At 35.1% G+C, this 17,526-nt stretch overlaps 1 protein-coding gene across 1 annotated transcript in view; it reads right to left on the reverse strand.

The window, feature by feature from the left end:
- LOC145291421 (uncharacterized) overlaps positions 1–15,871 on the reverse strand; it is a 105,302-nt gene extending 89,431 nt beyond the window's left edge. The window contains exon 1 of the mRNA XM_080137249.1: positions 15,735–15,871. Coding sequence (XP_079993375.1) covers positions 15,735–15,797 — 63 coding nt within the window. The 5' untranslated portion in view covers positions 15,798–15,871. The remainder of the gene's footprint in view (positions 1–15,734) is intronic.
- Positions 15,872–17,526: the final 1,655 nt, after the last annotated feature.

A 17,526-nucleotide genomic window follows, 5' to 3' on the forward strand; every position in this document is an offset into this window, starting at 1 on the left:
TTTTTTTAATATTAAGTTTCATATAAACATGACTCTTGTCAGCTATTTTATCGCCAAATTAAAACCAATTTGAAAATATTATTGCACAAATATTAAGCATTTTGTAGGCCTCCCCTCATATTTTGTTTGTCTCTTTTTACCAAACAAAATATGGAAGCCCGTAGGTAACCAAAAGAACATTCAGTAAAACCGTATTTCAAGTTAATATACAAATGTTTATAATATTATTAATCATTAAACTGTGTAAATCTTAAAACCTAACAAAATTATAACAAAGATTAATTATTAATTGCAGTTTGAAGAAGATAAACAAAGGTTTTAAAAAAATCATCAAGTTACTTCTGCTTTTCCATAGTTCGTATAGTTAATACAAATCTGACGTCCAATCTTCACAATCGTTTGGCAGTCCCTATGGATTTCAAATAAAAATAATGACATCTACTTAATTGTCATGTCACAGTAATGAACATATCCAAAAATTACGAAAAACGATAAGGTAGAAAAGTAATTATAAATGAAAACAGTTTTCGAGGATAATTAGCGAAAATTAAGTTTTGCTAAATTGGCCAAACATTTTCAGTTTTAAGAAAATATTTATGCTTCTTTTGTTATGATTCGAACTGCCCGGTTTCTCTTTCCATAAAACATAAAAATTTGCTGGCGTCAATGTTTTGCTTATCAATACTAAATTACCGATCAACAGTCTTAATTGTCTATAATAGAATTGTAGCGACCACTACATACGGCCAGAACAAATCACTGGCAGGAACATGAAGAACGCGTAGGTACACAACATTGTGATGCGACCTTGCGCACACATAAAACAAAGGAACTATTTTACATTTCCTCACGTAGAAATACAGCAAACTGGCTGGAACATTCAAGAACATCTCTATATAAATATTTGCCGCAAAAAAATGAAGCCAGTTTCTCTCCAGTTCGACACGCATCAAAGAAACTGTCCACTTAAACATAAAACAGCAGCGCGAAGAATGCCATCTAACAACCAGTTTTTCTTTTCAAATCCACAAACACAACACGTGCCAAAGAACTCTGTCACAAGGGAGACATTACAATCTCCCATCTTGAATTTATGCACCATGCACATTTTTGGTGTACGTTAATTAATAAGTTCATTTTGTTACTTAACATTGTTTTATTTTAAGTTCGTTAATTAACTTGTTTTCTTTTTGAAAACTGCTTCGGAAACTTCTAAGACTAACTTCATCTGGCGCATATAGGTATAGTATTCATGTATTTTTTTTTTTTTTACTGCTTCAGCAATTTCCGGGACTAATCTAATTCATGTATAGTTTGATTGCTAACTTATTTTGTTATATGTGGTCGGAATAACTCTCCAGCAAGAACATTTCATAGCGATCACCGTTTCAATGCCTATCCGAATGAAGAATATATAGCTACATGACGTCATAACACACCCGCACACATATATAAAACAAAAGGAACTATGTTACGTTTCCTCGCGTAGAAATACAGTAAACAGGCTGAAACATTTGAGAACATTTGTATATAAAGATTTGCCACGAAAAATCAAATCAGTTTCTCTTCAGATTTCTCCAGTCCGACACGTGTCGAAGAAACTCTGTCTTTGAGACGTTAAATCACCTATCATGGATTTTATTTGCACTACAGACAAAACAACATCAATCGTGGAAAGTGTTTCTCTTGATTTTCCCAGAACTGGATATGTTTAGAATAACTCCGCCACTGGGAGATGTTAAAATCCTCCACGCCACACGAACCTTAATTCTCATCAGGGAAAGTTACCACATTGAACGAGAATTTAATTCTCCTTTTAAACAATTTTATTTCGAACTACTATTCTTACGAGATGAGCACACACAAACACATACATTCGCTTTCATGATCATGGACTGTTTTTTTTTTTTTTTTTTTTTTTTTTTTTTCATAAAATAATCAAATTAATTTCAAGCCGTGTGTAACATTCTTATTATAAAAATCAGTAATTTTAAACCTCGTACTATTCTCACGAAATCCTCATTTCACTAATCTTGCGTTATGAACACTCCACACAATAAAACACTTATGTTGGAACAAATTTAACCTAATATTCATAACACGTAAATAAATGTTGTTTATTTCATGTTATTACAGTGATTTCGAGTTCTTTGTCAAGTGTTGTTATTTTCCGGAGCTATTTTTATTTATTTATTTTTTTATTATGTGAGGATGTGGATTGGTGAAACCCTTCAATTAATCGGCAATTTCGTTAAATTTACATTTAACGGTCCCGCAGATACACTCCTACTTTCGACTTCAAGAGATTTCAGCACCCGCAACCACGGTTCTAAAAATTGATAGATCTCGATTATGAATTGGTGGACGCCGACTCACACCCTTACACTCCACATCGATCATAAAAGGATCATAAAACGGGGCGTGGGGGAAAGGGGCAACAACGGAGTTAATTCAATTTATAACGGATGATTTGTTAATTTACGGATGAACAATTTATCCATTATATTGAGTTAAAATTCCAATTATTCCTGAAAACGACTGCATGGAGAGGACAACACAAGAATCAATTATTTTATGCAATACTTGGACGTGTTTGTGAGGAGTATGTATTATAAGAAGCTAAGAAATAAATTCCTGTAAAAAAAAAAAAAAAAAAACACTGTTGGGTCATATTCTGGACAATTGCTATCTTAACTAAAACTCGTAAAAAAAAAAACTTGACAAATTTTGCGAGGGGATATTTTCGCTAAGTCCCCAAATCAGCAGAGATTAAACCCTTACTGTAATGACTAGAGCTGTGTGACAACAGCATGTTCTTTTCATGGTTTTGACTCTTGAGTATATATCCGTTAATATCTTCTATGTTTTTATATAGACAGATGTGGTTCTCTGTTAATTAAGTGTCTGTGTCGGATATATACCCGAGAGTCAAAAGAATGACAAGAATATTCTGTTGTCACAGATCTAGTAATGACCTGTTCCCTGTTGATTGCAGTGTAATGCTTCGTCTGTGAAGTTCTAGGAGGTCTACTCTCTCAGACTTTGCCTTCTCTCTTTAAGAAGGGGTTAGTTTGTTGCTAATCACCTGAAGCACCTCTGCCAGGTAACACCGACGAGGCTGCCCAAGCATCTTTCGCAGGCTTAGAATCTTTCTCCTCTGTTCAATCCCACTTTCCATCCACAATGTCACATTTCTCACAACAGGATAGAAATAAATATTAAGAATAATAATAAAGAAGACGAAAAGAGGAACACGGAACCAAGAAAACTGAAACCGCAAAATTCTAAGTTAACAACCCCATCCTCCGCCCCCCCCCCCAAAAAAAAATGTGTTGGCATCAACTAGCACCACACCAAATGGTCAAGAAGAGTAAAAGAGGATGGAAAGATTGAGGAGAGAAAAGACTAACAAGATCTCTATTAGCTGAGTGTGAATAGGCGTGGCACCTTGGGGATGTGTAGTCGATGTTTATACATAGACATATAAATTCAAAATGCATAAACACGTTTGTACACGTATCGTCTGCACATACACTATCCTTAATAAAAACAAATTATATTTTGGACCAATTAGAAAACTTTATGAATTTATTTGAAATGGTCTTTCTGAGAGCTCCCCAAACCCTTTAAAAGCCAATTTTTTTTTCTTTTCTTTTCTTTTCTTCAATAAACCAGTGGAACGCAGCTGACCTGAACCTGTGGATCGCCGGTGTCACTAGACGCTCATCTCGGCAACAATTCTCTTCACTCATTAACTTATGATTGTCTGCAAAAACTTTATTCATTAAAATATTCCAATCTCTTTTCATTGCACTCCAATTATAATACGAAATCAAATGAACATTAAATCTTATGAACAACTTTCAATGAATAATAATTTATAAAAATGAGCAGGGAATTTTTAAATACGATTTTCCTGATCCCTGAAACTCGCAGCTCTTAATTAATCGATCCAGACTTCTAATGTCTCAGTTAACGAACCCCCCCCCCCATTGCTTTTACAGGAACTCTAAAACACTCATGAACATTTTATATTTTACTGTTGCTGTAAACCTTCCATTTTATAAATCATCCCTTTTTTTGACTAAATGCCTTCTTAACTCATTTTTTGTTATTATTTACCGTATAACATGCCTCTTGTTTTTCTCACATTTGATTATAAAACCTGGAAAAAAACTTTTCACTGAAAATATTTCTGTGGATCCGGCTCATCCCAAAAATACTTCTCCAATTACAAAACACCCTAAAGTATAACCCCCAAATTGACATGAGCACATCACAAAAAATGAAGGGCCGACATCCTAAAACTGGTGAACAAAATCCCGTAGAGGCTTCTTGCCATCCAAATTCTAATAAAAGCCAATGGTCATTGCCAGTGAGAAGTCATTTGCAAGTGACTTTTGCAATAAATTCATTTGCAAATGTTATCGCAAGAGGTAGAGTACTAGAAATCTGGGGAGACTTGTCATCCAGACTCCAGGGAACACCACCTGCTGCTGTCAGCAAGTAATCTCCGAAAACTCCTAGTGAGTACAAATAATAATAAACACATAGTCAGCGACAATTACACTTTTTACTTAAAAGAAAAAAAGAGTAACTTCAATTTTATTGCATGCAAAAAATACGATTTAAACCCAAATTGTCATTTTTGGGTAAATTTTTACTTGAATGTAAATAAACACTCACCTTTAATTTGACGACTTTTATAGGTTTTGGGGAATGCTGAAAACGAATATCATTCAAATTTGGAGAGGAGGTATTTTGTAACATGCATCCACATTAGTACTTTTTCAGTTGTGAAAAAAAACATGGTCGCCAGTGAAAACATAATGGATTACATTAAATAGTAATTGATTATTAATATCTAGAAAACTACTTGTTTGCCTCAAATTTAAATGTGATATTTGTTTTCAACATACCCGACACCTTAGAAAAGTCGTCAATTTAACAATGAAATGTTTTGTTGCAGTTAAAAAAAAAAAAAAAAAAAAAAAAAAAAAAACATAAAATAGAAACAAATTGAATGACTGGAGTCTGCCATGATTTTGGTACTCGTGCATTTTAGTTTTGGAGGGAAAGTTTTTTGTTTGTTTTCTTGTTTTTTTGTTGTTGTTTTTTTCATTTTTTAAGAATTCAACTCTGAACAAGGAGAGAAAATTCAAGAAGTTCTTAAATTTTTACCAAAATATCTCTGAAAATGGATGAAATTCAATTTTTACAGTATCTTTTTGTTTATTGTTAGTTGAAAGTACTGAATAGTTACAAAACACTGTCTCCTCTCCAGGTTAAAAATGAGTTTCTAAATAATGCTATTATTTCAGCACGGTCCATATTCTCATACGTACCAAAATCGAATAAAAAGTTTAATTATTTTTTATAACTTGGCCTAGTAAATTTTTTTTTTTAAATGTTGTGTTATTGTATTAATTTTGTTTTGCTTCTACCAATAAGTTAGGCAAAACTTTAACAACTCTTTGAATTGTCTCTCATTGTTCTGAGTGGAATTTTTTTAAAAATGAAAAAAAAAAAAAAAAAAAAATGTCCTCCAAATCTAAAATGCCCCAATGCTACTATTTTGTCACATCCATTTAAGCAAATAATTAGAATTTCATTTTTTGATAATCAACGCTATTGGTGTCACAAATTATTTCAAAAGAAAATGCCATTTGAAAATTAATAAAAAATTAAGTTTGCCTTACTGACTCATTTGTGGTCTATTTGAGTTTTAAAACTATTTTACAATTTTAAAATAAATAGCTAATTTTAAATATTTACATATTAACACAAATAGGTCACAAATTTAGAAATTTTTTTGATGGGTGGCACATGCCTGATGCTAGCAGCTAGGATTAGTCAACTAAAGTCCTCCAACGATTTCTGCGAGCAGGTTTCTGGAAACGGTGAGGACTAAGAATATTCCTTTCAGTTGCTTCACGAGAGAAGAGAGACAAAGAAAAAATTGTTATCAAACGTGGAAGTATGACTGCAACAATTATCAAGTCAACTGGATAATAAACGGAAACCGAATGATGTCACATACACGACTTAACATCATCCCAAACAATTTCGTCCACGCAAACTGACACGATCTTGAACAACTCTGTTGATTCGAACCCCAACACTACCGCTGAAATTACTCGACAATCCCGAACAACTCCGTTAAAATGACTCAACACAACACATTACCATCACACTCCTCCCTGATCGTGAAATCATACAAATGACAATGTTAGGCAAGCCACTTTTTCTTGCTACTTCGCCTTAGTAGTACAGGCTTAGGAACTTTCTCAATAGCGCCTTCGTCTGTCGCATCATTGAACTCTTCCAGCTCTGGATCCTTGGGTGCATCATTCTCTGAAGAGCTTTCTTCATGTGGTTGTTTATATAGCAGTGGGGCTTCGTCATCTGAGGAGGTCATTTTGTTATGGATTAAGCAATCATGCCCGCATGCTGGGCGCATATTCTTTATGTGGTGTAGTGTTCCATTAACTGACACTAAATGTTGGCTATTGATTTTCATCACTGTACCCATGGTGAACTGTGTCGTACATTTTCCCTGTGGATTTTTTACCCAAACAGCATCTTCCTCTTTTTATGGACTAGCAACTGCATTGTCAGGCACAACCACTTCATTGATACACTTGACACGGATCCTATATGTGTATAGTACATTCACAGGTGCAGTCATAGCCATCTAGTCGTCCTTAGGTGTAACATTGTGCCAGTACACTGCCTCCAAGATCATGCACCATGTTCTTGCCACAATGCACTTTATTGTGCGATGAGACCTCTCGATTATTCCATTTCCCCGATGGTACGTGGGCGGACTGAAATCAAATGTGCATGCCCCACATCCGTGGAAACTCAGCAAATCTCTTTCCACAAAATGCCATGCCATTATAGGTGAACAACTCAATTGGTGACCTCCTTTCACAGAACACAATCTCCAATTGCTTGATTACGCTAGTAGTATCTTTTTGGTGCAACTGCTTCCAGACAGCAAAACGGCTAGGGCCACAGTCTATGAATGCCACGTACAATTGAGTGCCGAAATGAGTTATATCCATAGCAACCCTGCTCCAATTTTCAAGGACATCAAACCTACCTGCACAGCATCAAGCTCAGCAAAATTTACATGCTTGTCTTCATGCACCGCTAGGGGCAAGCTTGTATCTTCCGCCACGGAACTATTGCTTTTCACAACCACACCTGTGGCAATGGAACTAGCCTCCACCCACACTGTAACATCTCTACATATACACCAGTCACCTTTCGCTGGATCATCCTGGGCTACTCTCAAACAAATGTTTTCAATCATTTATGCTAGAAAAGGGTCTTGCACTTCGTCATCCTATCCAGTTGTTACAGTGTTTGTCCTTCAGTTTACAAATGCTGCAACAACACATAACCAGCCACACACCAGGAAATGGCCAGTCAGTTTCCTGCACACTCAAAATACAATTCAATGGGTAAGTCTATCAGGAACCACTGGAAAGTCACTCCTATGCTGTCATAAGTTTTCTTTGCTCCTCCTGGACACATGATCCCAACACGCATGAACCCAGGCTCGTTTGGTCCTTGCTGTCACCATTCCCTTAATTTTTGCAAGCAAACATCCACGTTGGCCGTATACACGTCCACACACTCATTTAGCTCTTGATAATCCATAACAGGCCAAACTTTATTTGTTCAGCACAACAGCCATGAGGGGGATTAGACCCTTTTAGGGACAGAGTTTGTCCTCTGGATACAGCAGCACACTTATCAATCAACATTTGCAGTTTACAATCATATTTCTCACAAATTTGGGCTGGATATTCTACAAGTTTATTTTTCAACATAATTGTAGGTTGGTCACTAACCCATTTCAAAGGTGCAGTCCACTTACAAGTGTTCGTTTCATAATCTGTGGAGAAATCAGGCTTGGTAATGGTGATGGCAACAAAATTTGTTTTGTTGAAATATGGAAGAGTTACCTCACCGGCACTAAACACAGCTACTCCTCTCAGCCACTTGATTGCATCCAGCCCAAGTAACAAATCAAATCCAAATAAGTATCCATCCACAACTAAGACTTCTTTACACCAATGTTAACTTGCACCACTCCTATTCCACAGCAGCTAAGTATGCTTCCATCTGCTGTGTGCACAGACGTTACTTTCCTCATCCATTCCTTACAACATGACTTGCGGACTATCCACTAGAACTGTACATAGTATTTGATTGATACGAACAGTTACAACTGGCAAGGCACCATTTACAACAGTTTGGGGAATGAGATTGTCACAGAATTCTTGCCATCTCTGTCGACCCGAACCAGACACGATCCCAATCAACTCCGTCGACCCGAACCCAACACGATCCCAATCAACTCCGTCGACCCGAACCCAACACGATCCCAATCAACTCCGTCGACCCGAACCCAACACGATCCCAATCAACTCCGTCAATCCAAACCCAACACGATTCCGAACAACTCCGTTGACACGATTCCGAACAACTCCGTTGACACGATTCCGAACAACTCCGTTGACACGATTCCGAACAACTCCGTCGACACGATTCCGAACAACTCCGTCGACACGATTCCGAACAACTCCGTCAAAATCACTCCACACAACACGTTATCAGAGCAACCTCGGCAGTTACTCTCTGAATGACTCTGGTATTGGCTTTTTATAGCCCTTGGATCAACTCATTTTCGCCTTAGGTAAACCTATCTAAAACACTGACACACAATTCTTGCGCCTTCTGCGCATTTTCCGCATTTCAAAAAATAAAAAAATAAACAGCAAAACCAATCATTATTTGCCTTTTTTCTTTATGTTTATGAAATGAGTTTTTTTTAAGAAATAAAACTCTCTATAAGATTGAGTATTAACACACACGCTATTAATATCTTATACATCTGAAACTCGTCTGACGAAGAGAAGAGATCACGGACACATAACCTGTGACCGCCTGACGCAAGTAAGAAAGTCTTACATGTAAAATATTGTATAAAAAAAAATGTGTGTGTGTGTTTTTATACACAACCACACAAATCGGATTAATCATCTGGTTAATAAAAGTGAAACTGCATAGCTAGTTCAACCATTATATCTTAAGTTGCTTCAGCTTGAGTTTATCCGGTACATCTTTGTATTGGTCTGCCTTCTACAAATCTAAATTTCCTTTCATCTTTATTTAAACTGTTTGAATATGCTTATGAAACTAGTGTTTTTTATAAATCAAGTATCATAAAAAAACGTATCCAATAAAATTTATTCCCGAAATAGTTGTCTTTGATTCGCCTGCCACAGCAAATAAAGACTAATTTTGTTATTTTTATAATTGTTATTTTTATTTGTGTAATTTTCAATAATTTGCTTTCTTCTTCAATTTCAATAAAGCGCTTAACAATACAAATAGTGTTTGTGATGGAAAACTTTTCTAATAATTACTAGGGCTGTGACAACATCATATTCTTTTCATAGTTTTGACTCTTGAGTATATATCCGTTAATATCTTATGTTTTTATATAGATGAATATGGTTCTCGGTTGATTAATTGTGCCTGTGTCAGATATATACCCGAGAGTCAAAAGAATGAAAAGATTATTCTGTTGTCACAGCCCTAATAATTACAAAAAAAAAGGGGGGGTGATTCTGAGTATACTCACTGTTTCTGGAAACAGGCTCGCAGAAATCGTCGAGAATGCTTTAGTTGACTATAACCCTCAAATTAACCAAACAATTTGAACCATTTAAAGATGAAGATGATAACCTGCTTTCAATATTTAAAAAGTAAAACCTGTGGTTATTTTTACGCCTCCCTCTAAATATTAGCCGACTTTACAAATTTTGGTGTTTGTTTAGATAGAGTCAACAGATAGAGTTTTTAAATGTGAATTTAAGCAAAAACAACAGTATCTACTTAATTGTCACGTCGAAAATAGTAATACATCCAAAAATTACAAAAATCCATCGAGTAGAACAACCATTATTATGGTTTTAGTAAAAAAAAAATTTTTTAAAAGCAGTCTATTACCCCCTCCCTCATACATAAAAAAAAGCAGTCTATTACCTCCTCATACACCAAAAAAAGTCGGCCATTTTTCCAAAAAGGAAGATAAGTATGTTTCCTGTATTCGCAATCTACAAGATGTTTACGTCTAGGGAAATTGAATTTTCAGTAAAAATTATTTTTAACTATAATTTTCTATTCATTGAATTTTCGTAATTTTTGGATATGTTAGTATTTTCGATACAACAATTCAGTATTGTTTTTGATTAAAACCACATATTTAAAAAAATATCTGTCGACTAGCTTAACATACACCCATTTTTATTTTATTTTATTTTGTTACTTTTCAAAATGGAGGTGTGTTTTTTTCAGATACTATAACTTCTCCCTTTTGTCAATGAATGAGAAATCCTTTCTGACTGTGACAATTTTTTATTTTTGTCCTAATTCAAAGTGTCCCTTTTGGGGAAATTGATTTTCCCTACTTTAAAAAAAAAAAAAATCTATCTTTTCTATTACTGTCCTCGATTTAAATATTTGCCAATTAATATAAAGCATATGTTGTGTTTTAGTTTTTTTTTTTTTTTTAATTTCTTGACTGTTAACTATTCTGCTCTTTACCACTTAATATGTGGCTTTCTTCAAGTTAAGTCCCCCGACGCTTGCAAAAAATAGAAAACCAGAGTTCTAATCGTAACAAAAGGGAGGTAAATATTGTTACATTCATAAGTTAATATCAGAATGAAGACAACACAGAACTAAGTGTAATCGCAGCTTTATGGGCGGTCATCTTACAATGAGAAGACCTCCTCTTTCTATAGGAGAGTTATGTAGAAAGAAGAGAGGGCTAGAGAGACTAGTCTGGGGGGTTTGATTATATGTAACATTTACCACCACCACCACCACCACCCCCATCAGGGAGGGTGTTTGTTTATTTTGTTTTCCTCTTAGGTGGAAAGGGTAGGGACAGGGTTTTGAATGGCAACATGAGGGAGAGTGGTATCCTCATTTGTTGTAGCATGCAGGTTTTCGAATAATGCAATGCGTCTCATGGTGTCTAAGCCTTCTCTCCTCTTCCTCCATGCTTCATCAGTTCAGAGGGGCTTAAGTTTTAATTTGGCAGCTGGCACTGTTGACCTTGTTCTTCTACTAAAGAGTCTTTGTACTGTGCTGGTGCTTAGTCTTCCGGTTGGTGTGTTGCATAGGTTTAACAGCCCAAAGAATGGATCTTCTGATGCTTTGCATTTGAGGAAAAGGTGTTTGGTGATTTTTACTGCTGCTTCAGCAACACCATTTCTTTGGCTGCTGCCTGGTGATATTGTTTTGTGTTTGAAGAGCCATTTCCTTGCAAATTTTCTGAACAGGTATGACGAAAATTAAGGACCATTGTTGGATTTCAGTACCTCATGAATTCCATGTTGCATGCGAAATGCGCTTTCATGCATTCAATCATAGCTTCTGATGTGGTTGCATCTAATTTGTCAATTTCAAAGAAATTGACATGTCTGTCCACTGTGATCAGATAGCTGTTCCCTCCTCATGATAAGAGGTCCGCTGCTACTTGTTGCCAAGGTTTTTCCGGCACTGGTGCTAGGATTTGTGCTTCTGCTGGCTGGTGATCTGCTAGGTTGCGCAGGTACCACAGGCTTCAATGTATTGTCTAATCTCTTTAGATTTTCCTGGCCAAAATATGAGGTCCCTCACTCTTCATAGACATGTATTTATGCCTAGGTGGCCGGCATGTACTTTCTGTTTCATCTCAGTCTGCATAGCACCCGGTATAACTATTCTCTGTCCTTGCAGTATTAATCCATCTTGTACAGTGAGTTCATCTCTGAAATTAAGTAACAGTTTGATCGAGTTTGGCAGGCTTTCCTTATCATCCGGCCGCCTATTAGCGATTACTTCTGCCAGTGCTCTCATGTTACAGGCCTCAACTGTCTTTTGGCGAATCTCTGTGAGCTTGTATTGGTTGCATTGTCAGATTATTCACTGACGTTATTTCTTCCAACTCTGGCTTTTTTGTCGGTGCTTGTGACAGCGTATCTGCCAATGGGATATCTTCCCCTGACTTATATTGGCATGTGTAGTTGTATTGCTGGGCCTGTGGCAGGAGCTTCTGTAGCTGTTTTGATGCTTTTAATAGGATTTTTTTAGCTGATTGAGACAAGGGGCTTGTGGTCAATCAAAACTACCAGTTCTCTTCTGTGGTTATAGTGGTGAAATTTTTCTAGGCCATATACAACTGCCAGCATCTCAGTTTGTGCATATCTTTGTTCGGCATCTGATAAGGATCTACTTGTAAATGCAACGTTTGTTTTTAGGAAAAAATCGTAATAAAAAGACAAATATTTGGGAGCTAAACTCTTCAATATACAAATATATATGAAATGCGTTGGTTTAAAACATCATCAATCTACACAAGCACACAAAATAATAATAATGACGTGGAAACTATATAAATGTCTATATTTACGTACATACTCTTTTTTTTTTTTTAATTTGACTTTTTTTGTTTGTGAAAATTTGGCTACAGTTATCAATTTTGCATTACTGGGCCTTTTATTTATTAATTTTTTTTTTTTTTTGAAAGATCTAGCGTCAAATATTTACTATAGTCTAGCAACTTAATTAGAGTCAACTATTGAACACATTTATCTAAACTTTTATTTTTTTTCACATTTCAAATATATTCATATGGAAATATATGGAGAGAAAGAGTGGGCTCTAATACATTCAATGAGATGCTTTGCTGCATGAAGAAACTTTTTTATACAAACTTAAAATACGCTTTTTTTTTGCTTTTTTTTTTTTTTGATAACACAAGAAGTGTTAATAAAAAAAACTTTCATACATTATCTATGACAAAATTCTGTGATAAAACTTGTAAAAGACAAATACATTATTCCAAAAAGACACCATTTATATAGAAACGTGAATAATGAAAATTATCATTAGATTTTTTTTTCGTGATAATACAAGTGTTAAAACAAAAAAAAAATAATTATAGAAATGTAAAAAAATGAAAGTGTTTTTTTTTTCATTGTTCCATGATAGCATAAAAAGCGTTAAAATTAAAATAATTTTCTGAAATAAATAATTTCCATATGGTTTTGTATTTCGTTTCGTGTTTGCTGATTTCCATTCCATATTTAGATAAACAGAGTCCACTTCCGGCGTCTTCACTTTGCTAACTGATTTTTTTTTTTTTTTTTTTTTTTGCGTAGCCTATGTTCCTATTTATTTTGCCTCTCCATGAGGGCAGAGTTAGACACCAGGGTCGTTTTTAATGTAGTGAAAAGGAACAAAAAATTAAAAATTGCCTCAGTCGTGAAAGATTTCTCATCCACTGACAGAGAACAAGAAATTGAAGTGTAAATGTACTGCACTTTGATCTTGACCTGAAGGTCAAGTACAGAAAACATGTTCCTATTTAGTTGCCAGTTCACGAGGGCAGAGTTATTGTTATAGTGGAGGGGGGGGGGGTCTATCTCTCTAGAAAAGGACGCTGTGAATTGAGACAAAAATAAAAATTGCCACGGTCTAACAGGATTTCTCTTTCACTAACCAAGGAGAGAAAACATTAAGTATAGCATCAGAACAGATACTATACTTTAACCATAGTTCTATTTTGAAAAGTAAAAATAAAATAATATATTAGTGGCCTGGCAAGGCCACAGGGGAGACAACTGAAGCAGCAAAACTGAAACTGGCCTGCAGAGTGCAGGACAGTCTATGTACAAATGTAGGCAAATTTGGACATATTTTATTAGTTTGAAAATATAGATTCTTTTTTACAAATTGTCATAAATTTTTAACTATAGAATAGTATTATAATCTTTAAAAAGCTTGCAAATTTTCATGCAGTTTCGTCTTATATAGAACGAAAGATATAAGCATTTTGCTATTAAATTTGGCTACCAGTATAGATATATCCATAGATATAGATATACCACCGTTTTTGGCAATTTTATAAGTTCGAAATCTCAGCAATTATTGATCAGAATGTAACAAATGAAGGCTTGTTGGAAATGTAATGACCTGCACTGTGTAGTGGGCTATGTGACATTTGCCCTTAAGGTCACACATTAAGGGGACCATCCATCATCCAGAACCTTTTTTGAAACTTTTTTACAGCCATAAAATGTTTCAATCAGTCATTTGTTTTCTAGTTTTGCATATGAATTACAAAATATCTGATATTTCCCCAAAACCTCTGGCCTTGATGGAGGAGAGACTAAAACTTGCTGCTATGGTTTGAGATGATTTGAAATAACAGCAAGGGGAGACTTGATTCCAAATATTTCTCATATGTTATATCCCCCCTTTTTGGTTTTCATACATAAAGTAAATTTCAAAGTGTATAAGGATCATTTGATACTGGAGATTTATAATCGTACCCTATTTCCAAAAACAAGGGAGATCTAACATATGAGAAATATTTGGAATCAACTCTCCCCTAGTTGTTATTTTAGATCATTTGAAACTATAGCAGCAAATTTTAGTCTTCCCTCCATTGAGGCTAGAGGTTTTGGGGAAATATATTTGTGATTCGGACAATATTTAGAAGGGGCGTAAAAATAAACTCCGGATTTATTTATTTTAAATATTGAGGGCAGACGATTCTCTTTTTAATGGTTACGATTGATTGGTTAATTTAAGTCACGTGAGAAATATTTGATTGTGATTATGGCGGACACTGGCGAGCATAAATTGTGCCGCAGGCGGGCCACACGGCCACACCGTCACCACTATCAATTTTCGGTATTTCTTTTAGTAATTTATGTTGGTAATTATGATATGAATGCCCTTAAACTACAAAATCAGATTTAAAGTAATTATTTTGATTAAAAAAAAAAAAAAAAAAGCTTAAGGACATTTTTATCATTCTTCAAATTGGCCATTAAAATAGGTTTTAATCAAAATAAAATAAACGTGATCAGTCACGAATTAAAGAATGAAAAAATAAATAAAGTACTTGTAATGAATAGGTATCCAAAAATAATATTAGTTACTTAGTCAATCCTGAGTATTAATGGAATCAATCCCGAAAATAGCCGAAAAGCGGTTTACGATTTAAAGACGGTGTGTGTACGCGAAGGGTTATGTTAAAAAAGAAAATTAGTCTCACATCTAAAAAAAAGGAAAAAGGGTGGCTTTCAAATCGTAAGCTGCTTCGGCCATTTCCAGGACGGAATCGAGATTTTTTGCTAATACTATGTAAATAGTGAAATTCTTTGGGTGGCTGTTCATTGTAAGTACCAAAACAAAATTGGATTTCAAAACACAAATTAAATAAGAACTCATTGCGTTTATTAAAAGTGCGTTGATTGAAACAAATGAAATTGATTTAAGAAAATCATTTCAGTTTTGCAATACGGAATCACCCTTGTCACAACAGTGTTAGTTTTATAACTTGGTGCTAACGGTTTTCATTTATCACTATATATTAAAAAAAAAAAAAAAATCTTGAGAAAAAAAAGATAACATTCCAGAAATAAAAATTTTTTCCACTATTTTTTTTCTGAAGTAAATAAAAAAAAAAATCAAGAATATGAAAGGAACACCAATTCCGCCTGTTGACAAAAAAATAAATAAATAATTTTATCGGTAATGTTCTCTATTGCATTACTAAGAAAACTAAGGAGCGTTATTTTAGACATTCTTGGTTCTTTATGAATTTATATAAAAATAATAATTGTTTTTAAATGTTTATGGCTCTAACTTACCTTCCGTGTGACGAGGTCGAGTGAGGTAAATTCCCGACGAAAGGACTTGGAACACTGTGGCATTCTGGGATTGTTTCAAAAGTTTCGGCAGAAATGGTGGGTGTGTCGGGAGTCGCAGGAAGGAACTACTGAGAGAGAAAGAAAAAAAAGTTGATGAGTGCTGCTACTGAAGGTACTTGTCCAGAATTCAACCTAATTTTAACAAATACAAAAAAAAAAAATCTTTATGATATACGTACCAGTCACGGAACGAAAATGTCATTCACAAAAATCTGTTCTCGGGTTCTTATTTAGAAATCAATCTAATTAAAATAAAAAAAGAAAGACATGCAGAAAAATCTTTTATGATGTACGTGTCGTACCAGTCACGGAACGAAGATGTCATATTCCAAAACTCACTTAAATTGATCGAGTGGTGTTATTTTAAACTAAGAAAATCAAATTTTATGAGTAAGCAAAAAGAGACTGTCTCGTGGCGCTATTTGAAAAAAATGGGGGTAAATAACTCTACAATAATTAAAATTCGCGAGATTAGCCTTGTAATGCTAACGATTTCACAATAATCGCTTAAAATCGTTTAAAAATGATTTTATATATACATATATATATATATATATATATAAACTACATGATAATATGTGGTTTTTGGAATATGACATCTTCATGCCGTGACGAGAACATGCATTTTAAATATTTTTCAAAATTTAGTTTTTAAAAATAGATTTAATGCGCACCAACTAAAAATAAAATTTTCTGAGTAAGCGAGGCTTGTGTTTTGATCCGCCATATTTAATAAATAAGAAGACAACTCAATTTAAACTACCGAGATCAAAATCAGCCTTGTAATAGATAAATTTATTATTAAAATCTCTAAAAGTTATTTAAAAAAAAAGGATGTTTTCTATATATAAAAAGGAAATTACTTCATTAATTTATATGATTTTTTAGAATATGTCACTTTTGTTGCGTGACAGATGCATACATTATAAAGATTTCAGGTGTGATGAGCTGTCTCCAGTAGGTCCAGTCTGCATGCACATAGCCAAGGGCTGGATCGACAGGAACAGTGATTGCAGGAGTGGAAGTTGGATCCTGGACAATATAACACAAACATTGATGTGGACATCTCTGAGGTGTGATGAGATGTCGCAAGTACGTCCCCCTCCAGGTGGATATGGCCAAGGACTGGATGGGCAGGAATAAGCAGGATCCTGGAGACGGGACCGAGGGCTGGACATTGATAGACATTGAAACAGGGTGCCAGACGTTGATAGGTACTTAAATAAAGAGCAGGGTTACTTAAATAAAGAGCAGGCATTGGAACAAGGAGCTTTACGCTACAGGCAGGAACTGCTGGAAGGAGCTAGGGCAGGAAACATTGATGCAGGTGCTGGTGGAAGAAGTCACTGAAAGTTGCTGGAGCGTGAAGAGCTGGAGTTCGAGCAGCTGGAAGGTGCTGAGCATCAGGAATAAATTGGAACCTGAGAAGGAGTGAGCTGGAGCTGGAAGATGTCGGAGTGAGTTGGAGCCAGACAAACTGGAAGTGCAGGAGTCACAGCAGGAACTGGAGCAAAGAGCTGGAGTCAGGTACATGAAGTTGTAAAAGACTGAATCCTATTTTAGTAGTTATTCCGCAATCAACCAGGAAGAGGTTATTACAGGAATGGTGTAAATTCTGTTGATTTTGAGGTTGAGGGAAAATCCCTGTCTACTGAGGATATTCATTTCTCTCCTACAGTGAGAAATGTGACACAAGGGTCAGAAAGTGGAAGTAAAATATCAACGGACTTGA

This window comes from Euprymna scolopes, chromosome 12 (genome assembly GCF_053919585.1).
Source record: "Euprymna scolopes isolate OS-2025 chromosome 12, ASM5391958v1, whole genome shotgun sequence".
Taxonomy (NCBI): Eukaryota; Metazoa; Mollusca; class Cephalopoda; order Sepiida; family Sepiolidae; genus Euprymna; species Euprymna scolopes.